The sequence below is a fragment of the Fusarium phalaenopsidis genome (assembly GCF_050370095.1).
Source record: "Fusarium phalaenopsidis strain FUZ10S chromosome Unknown contig_32334, whole genome shotgun sequence".
NCBI lineage: Eukaryota > Fungi > Ascomycota > Sordariomycetes > Hypocreales > Nectriaceae > Fusarium > Fusarium phalaenopsidis.
This window is the reverse complement of record NW_028145390.1, coordinates 550,238-571,672: the sequence shown is the minus strand read 5'-3', so window position 1 is coordinate 571,672 and position 21,435 is coordinate 550,238. Positions and strand designations below refer to the sequence as shown.

The 21,435-nt window shown below is 52.2% G+C and overlaps 6 protein-coding genes and 1 non-coding gene across 7 annotated transcripts; 3 read left to right on the top strand and 4 right to left on the bottom strand.

Moving 5' to 3' along the window:
* Nucleotides 1-374: 374 nt before the first annotated feature.
* Nucleotides 375-2,165, bottom strand: LRP88_14299 (uncharacterized protein; the record flags this gene model as incomplete). Its single annotated transcript, XM_083250648.1, has 1 exon — nt 375-2,165. One exon carries the CDS (start codon nt 2,163-2,165, stop codon nt 375-377), a length of 1,791 nt encoding a protein of 596 aa, XP_083093713.1.
* A 1,718-nt stretch (nt 2,166-3,883) lies between these two features.
* LRP88_14298 (uncharacterized protein) lies at nt 3,884-5,584 on the top strand (the record flags this gene model as incomplete). Its single annotated transcript, XM_083250647.1, has 2 exons — nt 3,884-4,041; nt 4,096-5,584. 2 exons carry the CDS (start codon nt 3,884-3,886, stop codon nt 5,582-5,584), a joined length of 1,647 nt encoding a protein of 548 aa, XP_083093712.1.
* A 588-nt stretch (nt 5,585-6,172) lies between these two features.
* On the top strand, nt 6,173-7,403 carry LRP88_14297 (uncharacterized protein; the record flags this gene model as incomplete). The annotated part of the gene is made up of 2 exons (XM_083250646.1): nt 6,173-7,215; nt 7,394-7,403. 2 exons carry the CDS (start codon nt 6,173-6,175, stop codon nt 7,401-7,403), a joined length of 1,053 nt encoding a protein of 350 aa, XP_083093711.1.
* A 148-nt stretch (nt 7,404-7,551) lies between these two features.
* Nucleotides 7,552-8,718, bottom strand: LRP88_14296 (S-methyl-5-thioribose-1-phosphate isomerase MRI1; the record flags this gene model as incomplete). Its single annotated transcript, XM_083250645.1, has 1 exon — nt 7,552-8,718. The coding sequence occupies one exon, from the start codon at nt 8,716-8,718 to the stop codon at nt 7,552-7,554; it is 1,167 nt and encodes a 388-aa protein (XP_083093710.1).
* A 360-nt stretch (nt 8,719-9,078) lies between these two features.
* LRP88_14295 (transport protein particle complex II subunit TRS130) lies at nt 9,079-13,753 on the top strand (the record flags this gene model as incomplete). Its single annotated transcript, XM_083250644.1, has 3 exons — nt 9,079-9,112; nt 9,190-11,984; nt 12,035-13,753. The coding sequence occupies 3 exons, from the start codon at nt 9,079-9,081 to the stop codon at nt 13,751-13,753; spliced, it is 4,548 nt and encodes a 1,515-aa protein (XP_083093709.1).
* Nucleotides 13,754-18,105: 4,352 nt separating this feature from the next.
* Nucleotides 18,106-18,177, bottom strand: LRP88_14294. The gene has a single exon. It is a non-coding gene; the product is annotated as a tRNA-Thr (tRNA).
* Nucleotides 18,178-20,233: 2,056 nt separating this feature from the next.
* On the bottom strand, nt 20,234-20,751 carry LRP88_14293 (short coiled-coil protein; the record flags this gene model as incomplete). Its single annotated transcript, XM_083250643.1, has 2 exons — nt 20,234-20,399; nt 20,447-20,751. 2 exons carry the CDS (start codon nt 20,749-20,751, stop codon nt 20,234-20,236), a joined length of 471 nt encoding a protein of 156 aa, XP_083093708.1.
* Nucleotides 20,752-21,435: the final 684 nt, after the last annotated feature.

The window sequence follows — 21,435 nt, the reverse complement described above, 5'->3', positions numbered from 1 at the left end:
CGGGTCCACCTACCGACCTCCGACACGGCCCCACAACTGAATGACTTGGGGCCGATAATGTCGGTCTTAGCTATCTTGTAAGTAGACGAGCTAAGTGATGCTTCTCTCTGGATCCAGGGTAAGACATCGGCCAGTTTTGAGCTTTGGCCGCGATCAGCAGTCTCGTTATCTATTTGCCAAGACTGAGAGAGATATCTCCAGGGGTCATGTCCGCTGTCATACCACGGGCTGGTCTTTGCCGTATGATCCATGGAACTGGCTACTTATCAGTTATCTACGGGTTCTAACTATTTGGTAACATAAAAGAACTCATGATACAGAGCACGCTGATAGGTTTTGGCACGATTTGTCAATTATCGAGCGGCAGTTCTATCTTAACCAAGTGCACTCACAAGCCATGATGGCATCTCAGCATCATAACGGCCACAGCAAGCAGCTTCCACACACCCAGCCAAACTCCCAAAGTACATGCCTCTTCCCGTCAGCCCTGGTCCGTAATGAGCATACTTTCCAGAGTTTGTCATGATGGTCTTTGCAGCCGGTGGTATCGCTGGCTCGGTGATCATGCACCAGCATGTATCAGTCAGGATCTGCACGCCGAATCGTTCCAGGTCATCTATTAGCCCTGCTTGGCTGGCAAGTCCGTATGTTGCGCGACTGCAGGTGACTATCATGGCAACACTCGCTGACTTCTCCCTGCCTCGGCACAGAGCTGCGAGCTTTCTAATCTCAGAGAGGGAAAAGTGCGGATTTCCAAGGGACACTAAGTCGATAGGCTGATGTCTCGGGGCACTGTTCAACTTTTCCCAGCACACCATCAGTTCCGTAAAGTTGACTTCGACAGACGTGAAATCAGGGGTGACCACAGCCTCGAGTGTGGTAGCTTCTGGCGTCACCCCAACGATGTGAAACATCGGTGCACTGGAAACTGTAGCAAAAGCAGCTCCGAATGCCTTTAAATCGTCTTTGGAAAGATCAAAAGGCTCGAGTCCCACAACCACTGGGATCTGGCTCGTTGATAAGGACCCCACGTAGTAGCCAAGCAAGGGCGGAAACGAGTCGTCGACCGCTTTACTGAACTCGAACCCCGAGATCTTGACACAGGCCGAGGCCAGTCGGTTGGCGTCTATGTGAGGACCCCCTTTAGGTGCTCTCCCTGTCAGGGCGATGGAAATGTCGAGAAAGTCTGGATACTTCATGGTCCTTGCCCCAAGCACGCTGTTGGCATACACAACAGCATTCGACTCTGCCCAAGCCACCTGATCACCTAGTTTCGGGGCGGTATCGAGCTGGTATGGTGCACAAGTAAAGGTAGGTCGTGCTCCCATATCCGTATACGCCTTTCCAAGCCTATCAGCAGCTTCACCAAACGTCGTATCAATACCCAAGGCACGCCATCGTTTCTGGTCGACTGAGATGGAATTGAGGGAGGTTGGGACTCGGACCTGACCTCGCCAGTCCCGAAGTCTTTCTGCCAAAGCCAGAGTCGCAGGACCAGTATAAACACATCCGTCGACATGGACCTGTGTCACATCCATCAACTCGGTAGCGCCGAGTACGTGGGCCATACGCAGTACAATGCGAATTGCCACACGTGATGCTTCCCCATAGTCGCCCTTGAGGAATGCCTCATCAAGGCTGGAAAGTCTGACACCCTCCAAAGTAGGCGTAGTTCCAAGATCTAGAACATCCTCTTTGATATCGTTCGAAGAGCATGCTAGTTGTCTTGGCAGCTCCTTGGTAGAAACATGACCATGGTCAATGTAGATATCGCGACCATTAAACTTTAAAAGCTCCTGAAAGTCTTCCTTTTTCAAGACCAAAACTGGAATTGATTTCTGAAAGACTTCTTCCGCAATCATAACCCCCAAAGTGAGGATATCCTCACGCCGTTCAAAAATCATTGCCTCAGGTGCCTTTCCGTTGAGCAGAAGCTCCAGCACAATGCCGCTGCCAGTACAGGAGCCTCGGCCTCCTGGAATGGCGAGGATTGAGTTTTGAAGACGTTGTCCACTCAAGGGATGGTGACGGTCGATGATCTCGCTTTTGTGCGGGTCGACGCCTCCCCAGAAGCTGAGTTCGAGGTTGCTGGCGAGGAGCCTTCCTGTGGCCTTGCCCTCAACGAAGGCGGTCCCGAAAAAGGTGAACTCGTCTATAGACCCCATTGTGTCGTATTGGATTTCAAATCGTCAAGAGTTGAGGCAAGTTTCTGCGCAGGGCCCGTAGTCGGACGGAAGATTACAGAGTCGTTCCTGATATCAACGTTAGCTCTCTTGTGACGTGCGGCCAGCCAGGAAAAAGAGACTTACTGCAATATCAAGGAGTGTGTCACGAGTTAAAGCGACTCCGATAGTGTCACTATCTCGAACTAGATCGTCCAGAAAACCATCTTCTGATATCGGTGCAGTTATGTATACTCAAACCAAGCGCCCTCTACCTACAGATGGGTAAGGGAACCGAGTCAAAGTGGAGCAGAAAAAGGGCTGAAAGATGGCACAATGATACAAAGCAGACTGGTCTCTTTTCAAACCCAACAAGCTGTTTGTGATTTGCAAGATATGATCGAGAAAATCCCAGTCACTGACAATTCTAAAGACGGGAAATGCCAAAGTATATAGACTTGGGCGCCACGTGACATCTCTGGATAACACATCCTCTGGAACCGGCAGGCGATTCCGGTAACTGTCAAGAGATTCCGGTTGGCGCCAAGCTCAACTGCCGTATTCTGTGTCTTGGCTACAGATTCATCAAGACCTCTGCCTCGGCAAGTTTCGATCGACGTATTAGGTTGCAGACAATGCCGGCTGTTAGTTTTCATAGTCTGAACAGTTGGATAACCATTCTGGGGCGAGGAGAGAGGCTAGCGTCATTACCGATTTGGGTGATTAGTTGATACTCCATACGAGACAGCACCGATCATGGAAATATATTGCTCTCCAGTCTCGTGAGACTCTCCAAGGCTTATCGAGTTGATAAATACAGAACTTGAGATAATGTAGCCTGGGCACTCGCAGGGATAAGTGGTCTCGGAGCCCTGGACCAAGCTTTCTCAGCTGCTCATGACCACGCGAATCTACATCGTCCTTTGTAAGAACCTTGCGCTACTCGCAGCAAACAATCATCACAAGGTTAATCAACCTCGGCCTCGGATCAAACTCGCTGTCTTGATAGTTCGTCGGTGCCGCAACCCGACCCTTCAGCTCAAATAGCCGACTACCACCATCCGCCACAACCAGGAGTTCCTCCCCCGTAGCATCCGAGGTGTGAGATAAGAATGACCCTTGTCCATCGTACGGTGAACCCAGGCCGGTCTTTATCACCCCGCATTACGCCCTGCCACTACTCCAAGGGGAAGCGGTAAGCGATCCCGGGATTACCTGGTCAAAGGAGACTACAACTATCTCGACCCACGTGGCTCCACCTTGGCAGTTGGCCGAGGATATCAAAAGGGCAGATGCCAATCAGCGCTATGGCCGTACATCCTTTATCTTGGCTGTCTTTTCCATATCTGTTAGGAGCGTAGCTCGTATAAGTCCGGGTGGACCTCCCGACATCATGGGGTCGCTCCCGACATGACGGGATGGCGTCCCGACGCTTCTTTGGAATCTGGGGTAGAGCGACAGTTCATGTCAATCAGCCTCAGTGGTCCACATGGTGAGAGCAGGCATGTCAGGATGCGAGGTGAGTTCCAACACCCTGGTTGACTCGAGTCATAACCAATGGAACCCAAAGAGGACGTAACATGATGTTATCTATAAATACTACGACGTTGCACCGCTGGATGAGATGGGACACACTCAGCTTTGTCTTTGCAAGGCAGTGAACAGCGCTTTTCAAGTTATTCAAGTCATTCTTCTGGAATTCGGCCGACATTCATCAAGTCATGGAGAAGGACATTGAAACAAAGGGGCAGGGGGATGTACCCCAGGATGTCAACTTCCGAGCCATCGCCGAAGGAACTTCTGATCTCGTCTACCAACATGATCAACTTGAACGTGGACTCAAGAGTCGACATATCCAGTTCCTCGCCCTTGGTGGAGCGTAAGTACCCCTGAGCAACCCATGCAAAGGAACATGTTTGACTTGAATTTACAGTATCGGCACTGGCCTCTTTGTTGGTTCGGGTGTAACCCTCTCCATCGTCGGACCCCTGCCTCTCTTCTTTGGCTACCTCGTCATGATGCTCATTGTATGGAACATCATGAACAACTTGGCAGAGATGGCCACCCTCCTGCCCGTCAAAGGTGTCACGGTCCCGTACTTTATCGATCGGTTTGTCTGCCCAAGCTTGGGCTTCGCTGCTGGCTGGAACTACTGGATGGCTTACGCGTTGCTCATCGGTGCCGAGGCCTCAGCCGTCGCCATCCTCTTTGACTACTGGAATACGAACGTCCATTCTGCTGTCTGGCTGACTATCTACCTTGTCGTCATTCTCGGCCTCAACATTATTGCCGTTTCCTTCTTTGGAGAAGCTGAGTTTTGGTTTGCCAGTATCAAGCTCATCACCATTGTCGGTCTGATTCTTACTGGTCTGGTCATCATGCTTGGCGGAGCTCCCAACGGTGACCGGATTGGCTTCAGATACTGGAACAACCCTGGTGCTGTCAAGACATACTTGGTCCACAGCAACAAAAACACGGGTCGCTTCTTGGCTTTCTGGACTGGCATCATCCGAGCCGGTTTCGCCTACATCACCTCGCCCGAACTGATCGCCGTGGCCGCCGGTGAAACCATCGCTCCCCGTCGAAACATTCCCAAGGCAGCAGGTCGCTTCGTCTACCGTCTTGCCATCTTCTACGGCCTGGGATCACTGATGATCGGCATCATCACCCCATCCAACGATCCCAACCTTCTCAACCCAGAGTCCAACGCAAACTCATCCCCCTGGGTCATTGGAATCCAAAACGCTGGCATTGGAGTTTTGAACCATATCATCAATGCTGCCATCTTGACCTCGGCCTGGTCTGCCGGAAATGCCCTCCTTTACGCAGGAAGCCGTGTTCTATACAGTCTCGCGATCAACGGCCAAGCTCCTCGTTTCCTCAGACACACCAACAGAAGGGGTGTTCCTTGGGTTGCCATTCTGTGCACCTGGTCCATCGGTATTCTGAGCTTCTTAAACGTCAACAATAGCGGTGCCAAGGTGTTTACTTGGTTCATGAACCTTACAACCATCAGCGGCTTCATCGCTTGGATTCTCATCATGATCACCTTTATCCGTTTCCGCAAGGCGCTAGAGGTGCAAGGCCTTATGCACACGCTGCCTTACAAGACAAACCTGCAGCCTTATGCAACATATTTCATGTTGGTCCTGCTCATCCTTCTTACCCTAACCAACGGATTCCAGGTCTTCTTCCCTGGTAATTTTAACGCATCCGACTTCCTTGCTGCATACATCACCCTGCCCATCTTCCTTGCCCTGTACATTGGTCACAAGATATATAGCAGGTCTTGGCGGTTTGCCTATCCAGTGGAAGAGGTGGATGTCGTCACCGGCGTCAAGGAGATGGAAGAGCTGGCAGCACTGGATGAGCGCCCAGTGCCTAAGAATCTCTGGCAAAAGATTTGGTTCTGGATTGCTTAGTTGGCTTTTGGAAGGTCTTTCATAGTTCTTCCAATCGTGTTGGAGGTAGAATTTAGTATTGCTACTTAACTTGATGTGTTTTCTCTACCGTTCAAGGTATTCTCGTTGTCAGGTGTGAATAGCACTATGTGAAAGAAAGCCACGGCTCATTATAATACCAAGATCGAATGCCCTATGCATGTTGCTATTGAATTCATCCGTGTCAATGAATTGGCCGAGTAGCATCTTTAACTCTAAGAGCTTGGTTTGCTTATTAAAGCCGACTTTAAGCGCCTTATAGCTTCATCTTACTCGCAGATTAAAACAACAAACCAGCAATCAACATCAACAGCTTCAGGTCAATGCCTTATCATCAATTGCCAAGAGTACCCCCACACAATGTAGACACCTCAAGATTATCTAGATAATCTATCAGGGTGCGCGGGTAATGAGGATCGTCCCGATATCGGGACCGGGCCACTTGCGTCATTCGGTAAAGCTAGGCCGAGCTCCGCTGTAGCTCCCGTCTAGGTAGGTACCGCAACCCAACCTCGCAGTTTAACCCTCGAATTATCTCTCAACCATAAACACCACGACACGATTTTCAAGATGCGCGTCGCTTCGCTCGTCGGTGTCCTCGCCTCGGCATCTCTCGCGCTCTGCTCTGGCCAGCAGCAGCCCCTCGGCGCATCAACCCAAGCTCCCCTCTCAAGCGATGCCCCCACGTACCGATCGGAGCTTCTGAGCTTGCACAAGTCCCTGATTGAGATCTCGTCCATTTCTGGGACTGAACACGATGTCGGCGTGTGGCTCGAGTCTTATCTAGCTGGAAAGGGCTACTCCACGTCGCGCCAAAAGATCCGCCCTTTCGAAAACACGCCTCCTGGCAAGGATCGGTTCAACGTGCTGGCATGGCGACCGACCGACGACTTTGATCCCAAGGTGGCTATAAGCAGCCACATTGACGTCGTCCCGCCGCATATCCCGTACGGAATCGAAGAGGGCGAGATTACAAAGGAGACAAAAATCTCTGGTCGAGGAAGCGTCGATGCCAAGGGCAGCGTCGCAGCACAGATCACCGCCGTTGAGGAGCTATTCAAGGCGGGCAAGGTTGACGCGAGCAAGCTGCTGCTTCTCTTTGTCGTCGGCGAGGAAAAGACTGGCGACGGCATGCGAGGCTTCAGCGATGCCCTCGCCAGCAAGGAGCTTCCCTACAACCTCGACGCCGTCATCTTTGGAGAGCCCACCGAGAACAAGCTCGCCTGTGGACACAAGGGCGCTCTATTCTGTGATGTCACCACCAAGGGCTTCCCAGGACACAGTGGCTACCCATGGCTCGGCAAGTCGGCCAACGAGCTCATGATCCGTGCCTTTGCCAAGATCCTCGATACAGACCTTGGTACCAGTGAATTGTTCGGAAACACGACTGTCAACATTGGTAGCTTCCACGGAGGAGTCGCAGCCAATGTCATCCCTGAGCAGGCTGTTGTTGGACTGGGTGTGCGAGTCGCTAGTGGAGAGCAGGAGGACGGACATCAAATCGTCCATGACAAGATCCAGGCCATCTTTGACGAGATCGACAAGGACGCCTTTACCTTTGACTGCAGCCACGGATACGGTCCCGTCAAGGCCAACTGTGATGTCGATGGTACGTCTCTCAAACCATTGGCCCAACAATACTGACACTCCCCAGATTTTGAGACCATCGTCGTCAACTACGGAACCGACATTCCTAATCTCAAGGGTGATCAAACGAGGTATCTGTATGGCCCAGGAAACATTCTGGTGGCACATGGCGCGCAAGAAAACGTGACCGTTGCTGATCTTGAGACGGCTGTAGAGGATTTCCAAAAGCTGATCCTCCATGCGTTGAAGCAATAAGCTGTCCCTGCCCAAAGGAACCCAATCCCACCCGCTCTAGTCTATGTTGGATATGATGCCTCCGTTCTATATACTCAAAGAAAAGTCATGTCATGAATAAGTGGTGTTTAAGCACCATTGATCTTGGCCCAGCGCTCTGGCAAGATCTGGCTAAAGTCAAACTTGCCGTCAGGACCCTTCTCGATAGCGCCCTTCTCAGTGACCACGGCGTCAATGAACTCGGCGGGAGTAACATCAAAAGCAGGGTTCCACACGTTGATCCTCTGGTCAGCGGTGGCTACCCGCACCTTGGAGCTCTCGTCCACGGTACCATCAGGCTTGATCACAGCTCCAGTGACCTGCGTGAGCTCCTCCTTCTTTCTCTCCTCAATCTTGATGCCATCACCCGTCTCCGTCTCCAGGTCAATGCTGGTCGTGGGTGCCGCGACGATGAACTTGACCCCGTGGTGCTTGGCCAGAACAGCCAGTTGGTATGTACCGATCTTGTTGGCGGTGTCACCGTTGCGCACAACTCGGTCGGCTCCAACAATAACGGCGGCAATGTTCTTCTCTTGCTTTCGGGTGCGGAAAAGAGATGCAGCCATGGAATCGGTGATGAGAGTGCTGGGAATGCCTTCGAAGACCAGCTCAAAGGCGGTAAGTCGACTTCCTTGGTTGTAGGGACGAGTCTCGGTGCAGAAGGCGTGCTGAAGTAGTTTCTTGGCTTGAAGGGTTCGAATAATTCCCAGCGCAGTACCATGGCCGGAGGTGGCGAGCGATCCAGTGTTGCAGTGGGTGAGGACCGAGATCTGCTGTTCGGGGGAAGCGCCGACTTGGGCGCGCAGCCACTCGGCACCAAAGTCGCCAATCGACAGGTTGGTCTTGAGGTCCTTCTCGAAGATCTTCTCTGCTTCTTCGATAAAGGCAGAAATGACGGCCTCCTTGGTCGCAGTGCTTCCAACTTCCCATATCCTGGCCTTGAGCTGGTTAATAGCATTGGTCAAGTCCACAGCCGTGGGTCGGCTCTCCTTGAGGTAGTCGAGAGCCTCTTCAATCTGGCCGATGGCCTCTTCGGCGGATGAAGCTGTGCAGCTTCCATTGTGAAGCTCTACTGCAAGACCAAGGGCAGCGACAATGGCGATGGCCGGGGCACCACGAACTCGCATAGTATAGATGCTGTCGAAGGCCTCAGTTCTGTTGGAGACCTCATCGTAGTGGAATTCGTGGGGGAGGCGGAGCTGGTCGAGAACCTCGAGCTTTCCGCGGGTGTACTTGACGGCCTGGAGAGTAGACATTTTGAAATCTCGGCAGCAAATGTTCGATCTGAGATAACAAAGTTCAAGATGAATTGATGCTGGCGTTGCTCAACGCGTTGAGACCCAATGCTTGAATTGTTGCCCCTCCAAGAATTCTGCCATCACCCCGCCAGAAACCTTCAGTGGCGTCATGGAAACCAGCCAATGATAGAGCATCATTATCTCACCGCCCTGAACCCGGAGAAACCCACTTCCGGCGCATGGCGGTGAGCTCACTGCCTGAACGGGAAACAGGGGTCTCGTGGAGCTGTTTGGGACAGCTTAGCGATTCAACACTGCGATCCATCCCAAGATACGTGGACGAAGAACGATGACAAGAGCGGAACCGAGCTGTTTGCCATGGAACAGCCATTCTCGACGTCAAAAGTGACTGGTGCGACTTGAACTTTCTAATTCTCACTGACCCATCCCCTGCGCTCAGCCTCAGCTAACATGACGTCCTGTCGCAAGTCGAGTACTTCGATCCTCACGATGTCTACAAGCTCCTCGCCCCTGGGCTAGTCCCTCGACTTCCTCTACACAATCTCAACTGGCAATCGCATGCCGGACCTTTGCGGTCTATCGATAGTCTCCACGTCGAACTCATTCAGGGAGGCATCGACCCCGCATCAGCAACAACGCCGCATCCCCTTCGACGCTCGGGCAGTACGATCGATGATGGCTTCCAGACGCAGACTTTCGGTGGTCGCTCAGCCTCGACCGAGCAAGGAGATACTGCGTCAATACCCTCAAGGACTATTGGCAGCCAGCGACGGCACCAGATTCCCGGCCTTCGCCGCACGCCCTATCTCAAAGTGCTCCTCGTGAGATGCGATGATAACGATTCTTACAAAAGTTCTGTCCGATCAGAAGTCAGAGAGTGGATCAAGACACATACGCCGTCTTCAAGCAACTCTAAGAAAAGCAGCAAGCAGGAGAAGCACGATGCCTTCGAATGGCTTATCGTGCATGTGGTCATTCCCAACACCGTTGCCGCGACCCAACCAAGGACCAGCAGTCGATCGGAGGGAGCTGCAGAAAAGGCAACCTCACGGTGGCGCACTGGCTCAACTCCTCTCCTAGAAAAGATGCGAGCAGACTTTAGCACCCCAAAGACCCCTTTCGATCGAGTTGCGCAAATCAGGATCGGCATCAACGACCTCCCATACGACCAGCTACCCAGAGTTGTCCCCGCTGTACCGACAGGCTACTCGGAGAACGAACATGATGCTGAGAATGCCTGGAATGAGTTGATTGGAAAGTTCAAGACTCTCATCCTGATGTCATTCGACATGCGAGTAACCCAGTATGAGGAGGACATTAAAGAAAAGGATGGCCAGCGAAGTCTCCCGGGATGGAACTTTTGCACCTTTTTCATTCTCAAAGAAGGTTTAGCAAGAGGCTTTGAAAGTGTTGGTCTCGTTGAGGACGCGTTGGTCGGATACGATGAGCTCAGCGTTGGGCTTGACTCTGTCATTCACGAGCAAGCTGATCAAGGGTCTCCCGAGCGACATGGCGGCGCCATGCTCAACTACACAGAGGAACTGAAGAAGTCGGTCACTGCCGCTCTCGCCAGTGTCAGTGGAAACGTGGAGGACGAGGAAGCCGTTGACCTCCAGTCAAACGAACCAATCAAGGAACAATTCGACGAGATCCCCATCAGCGCAACGAAAAAGGCCTATCGGGATATGATTCTGGCTAACAACGTTTCCGTCTTTGACTTCCGGTGCTACATATTTGCTCGACAGATGGCTCTGCTCTTGCGACTCGGCAATGCTTGGTCATCACGGGAGGAATTGCTGGCCAAGCTTAAGGAGCAGCAAGACTCTGTCCTACATGGAGTTGCGCCTCTTGTACCTCCACCTAAACAGACCGAGGAGGCGGAGAACCTGTCTATGCTGGCCGAGATTTGTCGAAGAACTCTGCAGTTCATTCCGGCAGTGTCTCAGGTTATGCGTCGAGATATTCTCACTGCCCTGGCGACAGACGAGGCAGATGAAAAGGACGGTCTTCTCACGAACCATCACCTGCCCGAAATCATGGACAACGTTGTCGCTTCGTTCGCCTTCTCCGTTGCCCAGCAGATCCTCGCCCAGACGTCGTCAAAGGCTCTTCCGATTCCCCCATCAACACTCGCCCCTCCTGAGAGTCTCGAGCAGAAAGCATCTATCCCTGAACCCAAGACCATGATGCATCCTGCACGAACTTCCTCCCTCCACGTTCAAACGGGTCCACAACTTTCACAACCTCTGCCAAGTCCTGGCATATTCCCTGGACCCGGCATGCCGAAAACCAACAATGACAAAGATGCCCATTTTCTCAAGGCTGGCCTCGAGGACTTGGCTGCTAGGCGCGCCGAACTTTACATGCTATCCAGGAGCATCCTCGATGGTCTAGGTAAAAAGCGCGGTTGGAGTGATGGTTGGAACGAGGCGCCCATCATTGCAGAAGCAGAAGCCGACTTTGAAGACATTAGTCTTGATGACAAGGCTCCTGCTTCTGATGAAGCTACCTCTGAGGCATCTGGACCCGAAGAGACCGATCCTTTGACGGTTGGTGTTGACAGCCACCTCCTCCAAACCGCGCTAGACAACTCGGATAACTTCTACCGACTTTACGAGATACTCACAGACAAGGCGCTCCGACATTACACGGTAGCGAACCATGATCACGCTGTGCAAGCCAACATGGCAGATCTTGCTGTGCTCAAGTTCTTCCTCAAGGAATATGCCGCCGCCGCCTCCTACTTTTACCGAGCGACGCCATTCTTTGGTGAAAGCGGATGGAGCTCTCTCGAGCTATCCATGCTTGTCATGTACTTGCACTGTCTTCGCGAAATGAAGTCACAGGATGACTACGTGCGTGTCGCCCTCAAGCTTCTTACCAAGTCGTGTGCGGCCGAGAAGGAAAGGCTTGAGCAACGTTCAAAGAGAGTTTCGACTCTTGGAAAGCCTGATCCCGCAGATGCGACCTCGATGAAGGGCATTGTGGGCAATCTGTTTGACCTTGCTTCATCTTTGTCTTCTCAAGTCAAGGTGCATCTGTCAAACTTTTTCACGGATATCGAACTAGCAGGTGCCCCAGAGTATTTTGAGGATGAGGACAAGTGCTGTCTCACAATCAACCTCTGGAGTCTACTACCCGACGAGATCAAGCTGGATGCCGTGGCTGTCCGAGTGTCGTCAAGCGAGAATGGGCCTGCCAAGGAGCTAAGGTTCTCAAGAAAGGAGGACATTGTGCTGAACCCGGGCATGAACAGTATCAAAGTGGACTGCACTGTGAGTTTATCTGGACGTTTTCAAGACGAAGCTAATAGGACCAGTCTGTTATCCCCGGAAAGTACAAGGTCGACCATCTCGGCCTCTCCTCGAGCAACCTCTTCCTTCACTTCGAACGCGACATCAACCATTCACCACCATCAACGACTAATATCTTCAAACATCCCGATGTCGTGCTCTTCCACCGGTCTGGGGCGCTGGACGTCCAGCTTTCGGCGACCAAGCATACCGCTCTAGACAAGAACAACACCATGGACCTCGTCCTTGATCCGGGCTGGAACACTCTGAAGAACTGCGAGATACGGGTGAAGCCGGCAACAGGAGGCCTCCGTCTATTAACGATTGAAGCCAAGGTGGTCGGATCAACAGTCGACTTTGCAAAGAAGCCCGAGTCAGGCGGTGTTTTCTTCTTTGACGAGGTTGCCGCCGAGACCCCATTCACTCTACGATTCCCGTACTCGGTCGAACAAGATATTGGCGATGTATCTGCCAAGGTCGATGTGTGGTATACTCTTGAGTCCGGCGAAAAGTACCACTTTGCCAAGTCAATGGTGGTTCCCATCTCTTTGGCGTTGGGCGTCAATGTCCAAGATGTGTTCAAGCATGAAGCACTTTATTCACGCTTCAACGTCTCTACAGCGAGCCACAGCCCGTTGCGACTACACAAGAGCGAACTGATCCCATCAGACCTGTTTGAGTCAGAATTTGGAGTTCCGCCCGCTGGCACAACCATGATCTTCTCTAAACAACCAGCCACTCTCTTGTACCGGATAAAGAGAAAGGCTGGCGTCAGACCCGGAAAGCGAGCTGCAAAGACCATGTACCTCAAACTCTACTACACTGTGCTCCAAACCGAGATTGAGCAGGTGATTGTGGGATCCATACTCGAGACCCTTGACAAGACTCCGCTCAAGCCATTTGCGAGGGCCATCACGACAGCGGTTGTCAAGGAGACAAAGGCACTACAGACGCAAGATCTGGAGAGAGCAGCGTTGCTGAGGGCAGTGTCTACCCACTTCTTGGCCGATGTACCATGGGAAAAGTCGTTTGCTGGCATTGGAAAGGTACCAGGGTCACAAGAGGATGCCTCTGAGAGTATTACAGCTCTGCTCAAGGGTTGGCAAAAGTCTCACCCTAAAGTATTGATCCCTACAGACCAGCCAGAGGATCCTTGCACCATCCTCATCCCAGTCGAGATCCCTTCACTTCCTATCCTCCACACAGCCGATATCCAACTTCAGACGCCAGTGACCGAACTCCTAGACCAGCAGCCTGGAGCAATTCCAACCGTGGCAGTCAACCAGATGCTCCCTGCGACGCTTCTCCTCAGGTGGACGCAAGTATGGGACACGGATCTACAACACACCAGGGACATTGAGTACAGCTATGAGGTGGTTGCACCGGGCGACACTTGGCTCCTTGGAGGCCGTCGCAAGGGCCACTTTGTCATCCCCGGGTCATCCAGCGAACCTCTATCGTCGACGGCCGAAACTGAAGCCGAGATCCCACTAATCATGATCCCCTTGCGCGAGGGCTGGCTGCCATACCCAGGTGTCGAGATTCGTGAGGTCAAGGAGGTGCAGGACAACCAGCCGCAGGGGTGCGAGGTGGACTTGCGGAACCTGGGCGAGTCGGTGCGTGCTGTCGGCGAGAGGAAGGCTGTGACTGTGAGCCTGGATGCGAGCGGCCCTGGTGGAGGGCCGTTGGTGTTGGAGAGTGAGGGCTTTGGGAGGGAAGGGGGGAGGATCGTGGCGTAGATGACTGATAGCATGATGTCCGAATATACAAGGATCCCAAATGTTTATTCCTTGAATGGTTAATAAGGCCTCGTCAAGCACCGAACTCAAAAAAAAATACGTCTTCAAATTTAATCTAGCCCCCATATCTAGTCTCTACCATTCAAGCTACGGAGCCACAACATCCATAAGAATCACAACTCCCAAGCAAACCAAGATTCGTTCGGTTTGATCCAACAACAATCGTGCCCGCAGGGTAGGCGTGTGGCTCACACCACTGACAAGAGGGCCAACGCTGAAAGGAGTGGCGATTCGAATCGGTCACTGAAGAGCTTCTGCGAGAAGAGGCTTCTCATCGTGTCTGGGACCAAGGTCTGGACGGTACTGTCTGGATTCTGGCGGGAGACGCTTATGTGGTTTGGGTAGCTGTTGAGCGTTTCTTCCTGTATGCTTATGAGGGGGCTCATTAGCTGCGTGTCGTCACTTTTCCAGTCGAGTATGATGGTCAAGGGGTAGGGGTAGAGCGGTTCCGAATGATGAAGTATGCTGCATAGTCTATCAGGGGATCAGCAATCTCAGGCATATGGCAAACACAAGCATACCTCGGTCAGATAACCTGAGTCTGAGAGCATGTCCGTGAGGCAGAGAAATAGCTAGATCATCGATCGCTCATGTATCCGAGCTCGATCCGAGGACACCATAGTACCGCGCGCAGTTGGGTTTTCTCTGCTGGGCCCAGGTGAAGGGTGCCGGAGAGTTGTTGCAAACCGGTCGGCCATCCGCAGACTGAAGGTATGTCAATACCACGATCGAATCAAAGATTGACTAATATCGTCGTTCGGTCGGCATAGCCTTGAAAGTTAACATTGATATGGGAGCAAAACACCGAGGGTTCGTTGTTGAGACACAAGGGCGATGGAAAGGCAGCAAAGAAGGAGAAAGAATAGGGAAACGTACCACGTCGCTGTCCATATTAAAAAAAAATATTGGAAAAAAAAATATCTCAAAGAAGTGGAAGATAATCTGGAGGAACCATGAAATAAAGAAGCGAAAGCCAGATCTGGCCGGGCTCAGTATTTACTGCGAAAGCGATGCTGTCGATCGTGATGCTAATGATGATGATGTATGAGAAGAAAAGAAATGGACACTCTAAGATCTGGTGAGTTCATCGTCCAAATAGGGAGGCTCGGCATTCATGGCACACTGCGGCTTCCGCCTGTTCCTTCCCATAACTGCGAGAGCGAACTTACACACAGCAGAACGCTCCTTTCAAGGACTGCGCCTTCCGCCCTAACTTCAACATCAACACCAACTTTCCGTCGAGATACCCGCCCGCTTTCCCAATCTCGACAAGCTCTTGGCCCTCATGGACAGGTAGGTAGGTACCTGGCTTTCCAGGGGGAAAGTGACCAAAAAGGAGCTCGACTTCGCCTGCAGGGATCTCCCTGTCCCGGCCCTCCTCCTCCTCCTCCGTCGCCGTCGGCTGATGAATCTCCCGGAGAATCGAAGTAGAGGCGAAATCCAAAAAGCCAAGCGGGGGGAGCGGGGGCAGGCACAACCGTCTAAGAAGACGGAGGCGGCGACAGCGGCGAGCCGGGGGGGCTGGGCCTCCGGAGAGGCGGGAGCGGCGGCGGGAGCGGCGGCGGGCGAGGGAGGATGGGGGCCAGGGGCCCGGCCTGATCAGCTCGGCCTTGGCGAGCGCCTTTGCAGGTGAAGGTCAACCCTTCTTCGGTTGCCTCCAGGGAGTCGAGGAGCTTGTCGAGATTGGGGAGGCGGGCCGGTATCTCGAGTATGTCCGTGGCGTTGATGTTGATGTTGATGTTCAAGTTCAAGTTCAGGGATGGAAGGGGGGGAGACATGTTGGGCTCAACATAAGAACGACTGGGGCGAGCCATGGGGCAGAGTTGAGGGAAGGAGCGGGCCGTGGAAGGAGCATTGTACCGCGCTTAACCTCAGTCTCGCGGGTATTTCTGGGAAGGAACGGCCCATTTGTGGTTGAGACGCATGTTGACCCGGAGGGGGAAGGAACGACTCCTCGCCGTCAATCTCATCTCCCCCGCCTACCTGTACCGACGAAGGCAGGCGGGGCTGTGCCTGTGTTGTGCGCTCTCTCTTGGTAAAACCACCAAAAGATGAAACATAACTCTTTAATGTGAGAACCATTGCTGGGAGGCATCGTCATCTGTTGGGAGGCATCCAGAATAGTTCCATGTGATTAATAGATCTTTGTTGGCGAACGACGGCTCGCTAGTAACACTTAGTCAAGAGGTCAACTCCACGCAAGTGGTTGCTGTGATACGAAGCACAACTCTTCTCTGATCGTTTTTCCTCGGGAAAAGGTCAAGCAATGGACCTCTTGGCAGAAGCCCGGATCTGGAGGAACTAACTACGGAGATACATGCTGTCGAGGCGGTCTGTTTTCTCCTGCATGTTATAGCCTCGTCGCCAAGCAAGAACAGGCGGCTGGGTGATTTCAATAACCAGCCTCTCCTCAAGGTAGTTGTATCTAAGAAACTAGACCTTGACTGGACAGTGTGAAGAGACCTAGCCAGGGCAGCCGCTATAGCTAATCTCCTCCAGATGGCAGAGCACTCAAAGACCTCTGCGTTACACTGGCAAGACATCGTTGGTCTGGCTCAGAGAAGGCCACATCTTGGCTCGTCCAAGGTCGCTTAGCTTCCACTAGTTAGTGCTTTCGCAAAATCACTGAATTTTGATGGCTAGAGATCTGAGCTCTCGGACACTATCATTGGATCTTGGCCTGGTCCTGGATTCTTCACTGGCACGGCGAAACAACGGGCGCACTGCAATGTCTGTATTCTTCAATGAACTACTCTGTAGTCCTCCATCCCCAGCAAGTCCCCGTCTCTATGATCCATCTAGCCCCGTGTCTGGGCTACCGAAAATCCGCATCACCGAAGGTGGGAGGGCGGCGGCGACGAGGGGCAACCGGGGGGGAAGGAACAGCGGGAGAGGAGGTTAGCCAGGGACCAGGGCCAACCGGCTGGGCGCCGGGACAGTCTTTGAGCAGCTGCGCCTGCTCTTCTTCGGTCATTGTTCCTCCTGAGAGGCCTGGCTCCCCAGGGAGAGCCAGATACCTCTCCAGGAGGGCGAGAAGTTTGTCGAGGTTGGGGAGGGGGGCGACGTCCTGCATCTCGAAAATGGTGTTGAGTTGGAGTTTAGGAATGGGAGAGGAGAAATTTTCGAGAGATAAATATAGCAAAGGAGCGCTGTGCGTCACGAAGGGAGCTGCTGTCAATCAGTGCTGGGCACTCTCAAATCACTGACACAAAGCCGAGCCAATGACGCAATCAGCGAAACTGAGGCTCTGCCTTGAATCAGTGAAACTGAAGACCCTGTCATTTATTGTGAGGGAAAGCATCTATGATTTGTGCCTTCGTGTGTTGTGCTACTGGCTCGCAGCCATTCGAGTGCAATTCAGCTCTTGTGTTGGTGTCGTTTCGTTTCCGAGGCTATCGATGGTTTCTCCATCACACTCGATACAAATTTTGAATTGGTTATACTTCTTTCCCTTGGATGTCTAAGTACATCGAGATAGCCAACTCTGCGCTTGAATCGTTTGCTGAGATGTTCGCTGAGGCGTCAAACCACCCAGGACACGGCCACCGAGAAATCCTTATGGTAGGCAGCAAGAGAAAGGGGCACAAGTAATTGAATCGCCTGTGGCAATTAGAAAATCGTGTGCCCTGTGCAGTAATCCAAATTGCGCACTGCACATTACAACTGCAACTGGTGGTTGACGTCAAGAGGTATGAATCAAGGGTTCCAGGGTAACTACTTCAGGTCAGAGCTTCAGTGTATTCACGGTAGTCCTGCGCGCTACAAATGTTGGGAGTGAAGTGAAAGTTACCCGGCTCAATATCCCAATTCGCTAGGTACTCGTGTTCATTTGGTGAAAGGCAGTCTCAAGTGGGAAGACTCTGGTGCTTGAGGTCTCACAGGAATAAAGCCAACGCAATGATGAACATGGCAACGATATGGGGAAATGAGTATGTGCAGCAGGATCATACATGGCCAGAATCACGGCAAAAGAACAACTGGTCGCCGTCTCACCCATACCCTCGCAACATACATCTACATCATGAGAATGAAGGATCTCTGAATTGGTGCGCAGCGAGATAATGCAATCGAAGAGGGCAGCCACAAAAGGAAAGCGGTGAGGTGGCAGAATTATGTCAGCGTGAGGTAGACCCACTGTTCTCTATTATTGGGTATGGCGCAGGTGGTGTGGCGGTGCTTAGCCTCTACGGTCGCCGAATCCGGAAAGTCGCAAAAACACCAAGGCGAATATCTCGACCAACTCTACAGCAAAAAGGATGCTGCAACACCAAAAGAATTGCATGGGAAACGCGTGCCCGGTATCGGAATCGAACCGATGATCTTCGCATTACGAGTGCGACGCCTTACCACTTGGCCAACAGGGCCGGGGAAGCTTCTCCAATCGTTGCAAGGTGGTGAGCTAAGTTCGCATATTTGGCCCACCCTTGGCGTTCCTCTGGCATGGATGTGTGGAGCAGGGGTCCGTCTCGGTCTGATTGGCTCAATGACAAAGTCGGACCCGGCCCTGATCCTGAATCGTTGCGCTGTTGCTTGAAAACGTGCTGGACGGGACTGAGAGAACACTACCATTGTCACCACTACATAGGTCAAAATTTTCGGGTTATCCCCATGTTCTCTAATGTTCCTCTGGATCTACATACACCGTACTTGCTTACACAAGTCGATTGGGCTTGTTGGGCCTTGCCAAAGTCTATCCCGAATTCTCATTGCTATGAAGCCCACCATGGCAACGGGAGACAAGTTTTGTTGAACTCCTCCTAAGCGAAGACAGTAACACCATTCAAAGTTCAATGCATACTAATCATCCAGGTTGAATTTCATATGGTTTACAATTTTAAATTGATGTTTACAGGAACTCAAAAACTCCCACCTCCCATATCCTTTTTGCTTGCCTCCTTTGACAACTCAATGCTTCTACCCTGAACCAAAACATGATGCCTCAACTTTTATCCCCAATAATTCTTGCTCAAACAGAATGAAAACAATTTCTCTTGACTGGCCAAATTGGATAATCTCTCATTAAGTTGGGACGTTAAAGCCACCACCCGTAGAGGCAGCCCAAAGGAGGCAAGATATTTCGCGTCACTGTGCGGCTTCTTCCAAGACATGGTTGGCAACATACCAAGAGTTGCTCGCTAGTCCAACCGTGATATTCAAACGCGACCACGACAGCCGCAAGAACCTAGAACAGCACTACGTGGTACATCAGCCTGGACATAGTGGGCCCGAGGGTATCGCAGACATGATATGTGACCAGTCCCCTTTTTCTAGCCGAGAGAGCAGAGTCCAAAAGGCAGCCGATGAGGTGGAGACCGATGAATAACGCCAGTGGAGGAGGCAGCACTGGATGGTGTCCTGGATGGTTGATTCTGGGGGAGGCGGTGAAGGTAGACCGGAGCCGTAGTCTATGAGTATGGAAGAGATTATCATGACGGGTGGAGGAAGACCGAAGAATGATGAGACCCGTGGTTGATGCTGAGTTTGAAGACGTGGATTGAGAGTTGTTGAAGATGAAGAGTTGTGATGAAGGTCTTGGGACAGGCATTGAGGCTTCAAGTCATTGTATGAGTATATCAAGAAGATCTCGAATTAACCACATTCCAACCCTTGAACGTTCCCGGCTACTATGCACAAAGATTGGGTAGACATCACACTCTGGTACAGACATCATCGTCACGCATTCGATATGTTTGAACCCTGTCAATTCTGATACTAGAGCAACTAATCTAGACACTCAAGCTTCTTCTGGTATCAATCTGGCAGACACCTGGAACTGTAGGGACATTCACGCTCTTAAAATTCGACCCTCTTCTTTTTTTTTTTTACGAACCTCACTCCGTGCCGTCAGGCAGTATGTCAGTAGGAACCCAACCAACTCGCCCCCCCTTCTACGGGAGCTACAATACACCGACATCCATAGCAACACCGTGATAGAATAAAAGCCACATCAGACCTAGCCAAAGTGTTCCCGGCTTCGGGCAATGTCAAGTCAGAACGCCGCCTGTGCGCATCAGGGTCCAATGACCAGGTGCGGCACCATGCTGGGTGCACCATGCTAGGTGGGATGCTGCATGCAAAACCAATAACCAAAACAAAGCTCCAGTGCGCTCCCTCCGTGCGCATAATCGATCCATCGTGAGGGATCTACTCCCGGGGTTCATAAATGCGTTAATGTACAGTCAAATGCAATAATACTGAGCTCAGCCCTAATAGGCGAGATGTTGAAACGAAGTAGCAGCGCTGTCGAGGCGCGGGTATCATGCCCTTCCTTGCAGGGCCCCAAAGTTCGAATCCAAGGTATACTGTTGTAGTTTCTAGAGGGTCGGGGTAGACTTGCGAGTCTCGCTATTCGAATCGGTAATGTGTTGGCATCCTGAGTTGCCGATATGGTTTGGCGGTAGCTGGCGAACAGCATCTCTGTCACTTCTTGCGGCTACTCGAGGCCGTAATCTTGCTGGTGCTCATGAGGTCGCCGATATACTTTTGTAGAAATTTGTTGTTATTATCGAGTTTGTCGTGCTCCTCGCGTACGGCCTCGATACGGTTGAAAATCGTGAGCAGTGAGTCCTGCAACGCCTTGGCGTGTCTAGGATGGTTAGTGCAATGCACAGCTGGCATGTCCATCGGACTCACCTCTTCATCTCGTCCCGGGCTTCCTTGCCCATCCTATCCAAGTCCTCGCTTGTTCGCCTGGGACTCATTGCCCGTACATCATCTGGACCAAAGTCGGGTTCCAGAGGGCCGACTGCTGAGCTATCACGAGGGACTACCAGGGGTCCGCTGCTTTTCCGAGTGGGCAGACCAGGTCGTACAGGGATGGGCTGGTGAATGACAGGCTCGTTGTTATCCGAGGGGCTTGTTGAAGCTGACGAGTCGGATCGTGCAATCGGATGGGGCTGCTCTGAAGCAGTAGGCTGGAGCTCGGTTTCCTCTGCCATGACAGTATATATATCAATCCAAGTATGTTTCGGGCCGATGATCGAGTCGGTGAATCGCAAATGTCGTCACTTGTCGCACAGGCTGACTAGGCTATTGCCACATCCACAGAGTAGAGACAATGGGACAGGTGACCCGATTGAGGCGCGACAGTTAAAGGCGAGGCGAGACTCGAAGAAAGAGATATCGGTGAGGAAAGTCGGAGGAGGGATCGCGTGGACTTTGTCGTCGAGAAGAGAGAGAGCTGGCGAGAGGGGTAGAGGTCGAGTGCCAATGGTTCCACGTGGTTCAAGGGTCTCGATCTCGTAGCGGGCGGTTCTAGAGGGAGGCCAGCGATTCTGGATCCACCCAACTCGTGCGATGAGGCTGGTATATTGTTCTAGAGTGCCTCTGGAAGGGCGGAGGCGCGGAGAGACCGAGAGGGGACTAGCCGCAATGGAATTCGGAGATGCTCTGGAATCGGTCGCGAAGGGAAAGGTGGCTTGCAGAAGGGACGCGGCAGAGACTTTTTCGTCTTGTCGGGAGTTTTGGTGGCTGAAAAAAGAGCTGTATCCAGAAGAGTGGTTGTGGTTGAGAATGTGTCTCTGGGGCTGGAATTGAAATGGATCGCTCTGCTGGCGGTGGGCGGCGGTCAAGAGGTGGAAGAAAGCAGCCCAACTAAGTAAGTGCTAGCTTGCTTGCTAAGT